The sequence below is a fragment of the Etheostoma spectabile genome, chromosome 20, assembly GCF_008692095.1.
Source record: "Etheostoma spectabile isolate EspeVRDwgs_2016 chromosome 20, UIUC_Espe_1.0, whole genome shotgun sequence".
In the NCBI taxonomy this organism is placed as follows: domain Eukaryota; kingdom Metazoa; phylum Chordata; class Actinopteri; order Perciformes; family Percidae; genus Etheostoma; species Etheostoma spectabile.
The window spans coordinates 9,749,304-9,750,267 of NC_045752.1; the positions used below are offsets into that span (position 1 = coordinate 9,749,304).

The 964-nt window shown below is 38.4% G+C and overlaps 1 protein-coding gene across 5 annotated transcripts in view; it reads right to left on the reverse strand.

The window, feature by feature from the left end:
• The window catches only part of kif15 (kinesin family member 15), a 12,861-nt gene that overhangs the window by 1,706 nt on the left and 10,191 nt on the right, over positions 1-964 (reverse strand). For all 5 annotated transcript variants that reach the window (XM_032500428.1, XM_032500424.1, XM_032500427.1 and 2 more), the window contains exons 32-33: positions 871-908; positions 618-750 (exon numbers count right to left, since the gene is read on the reverse strand). In XM_032500428.1, the coding sequence (XP_032356319.1) occupies positions 618-750; positions 871-908 (171 nt within the window). The remainder of the gene's footprint in view (positions 1-617; positions 751-870; positions 909-964) is intronic.

Below are 964 nucleotides of genomic sequence, written 5' to 3' on the forward strand. Positions count from 1 at the left end.
AAAAAAAAATTCATGTCAAATGTCAAATCATTAAAAAAGGTGTATGGTGAAATCAGCAACGGTCCACATTGTCGGCCCATTAAACATGGCAGACTATCTAGTATCATGCTTATTACATTGTGTCACCTTGTTCTTGTAATCATAATATCTTCCAGAGTACAAAGATCATTAACAAACTGCGACCAGGAACTCATTAATAGTTCCACAAGAGACTGTGAATAGTAAGTATACCACATTTAACAATGCACTCTAAAACCAATCAGTAGCCAATGAAGAGCCTTAAGCACAGGAGGAATGTGCGATCTCCTGCTGCTGGTCTTAGACAAAAGTCTTGCTGCTGCATTCTGTACAACTTGCAGTTTATCCATGGATGATTTGTTTAAACAAGTGCACAGCATATTGCAATACTCAAAACAAGTGGAAATAAAAGCATGAACAAGCATCTCAATCTCTTTTTTAGAAACCGCAGATCTAATCTGAGCAATGTTCCTGAGATGGGAAAAAAACCTGGAACGAACCACAGATTTCACATGACAGTTAAAATACAGATTTGTCAAAAATGACACCCAGATTTTCGCACAACATAACAGTATTCTCATCTACTCCACTTCTCTGACCTGGATTAGTCTCTCCTCATCCTGTATCCTCTGGCTCAGCTCTCTCAACTCTAGACAGCGGTTCCTCAGCTCATTGGTCAGCTCCTGAACGCAGGTTTGAGACTGGGCCAACATGGACTCCTGTGCTTGCAGTCTAATCCACAGCACAAAGCAAAGATAGAGCTTGTCAGATGTCACGCATAAATGAAGGCTCAGAACAACATGCAATAACAAAACGTTGATTTATTTATTTAACTTAACCACAGGTCCTTACGTTTTTTGAGTGTCAGACAATGTCTGCATTATTTTGCTCTGTTAATGAATGAAAGAGAAACAAACTATAAATTGATTATTCAATACAGTAAAAA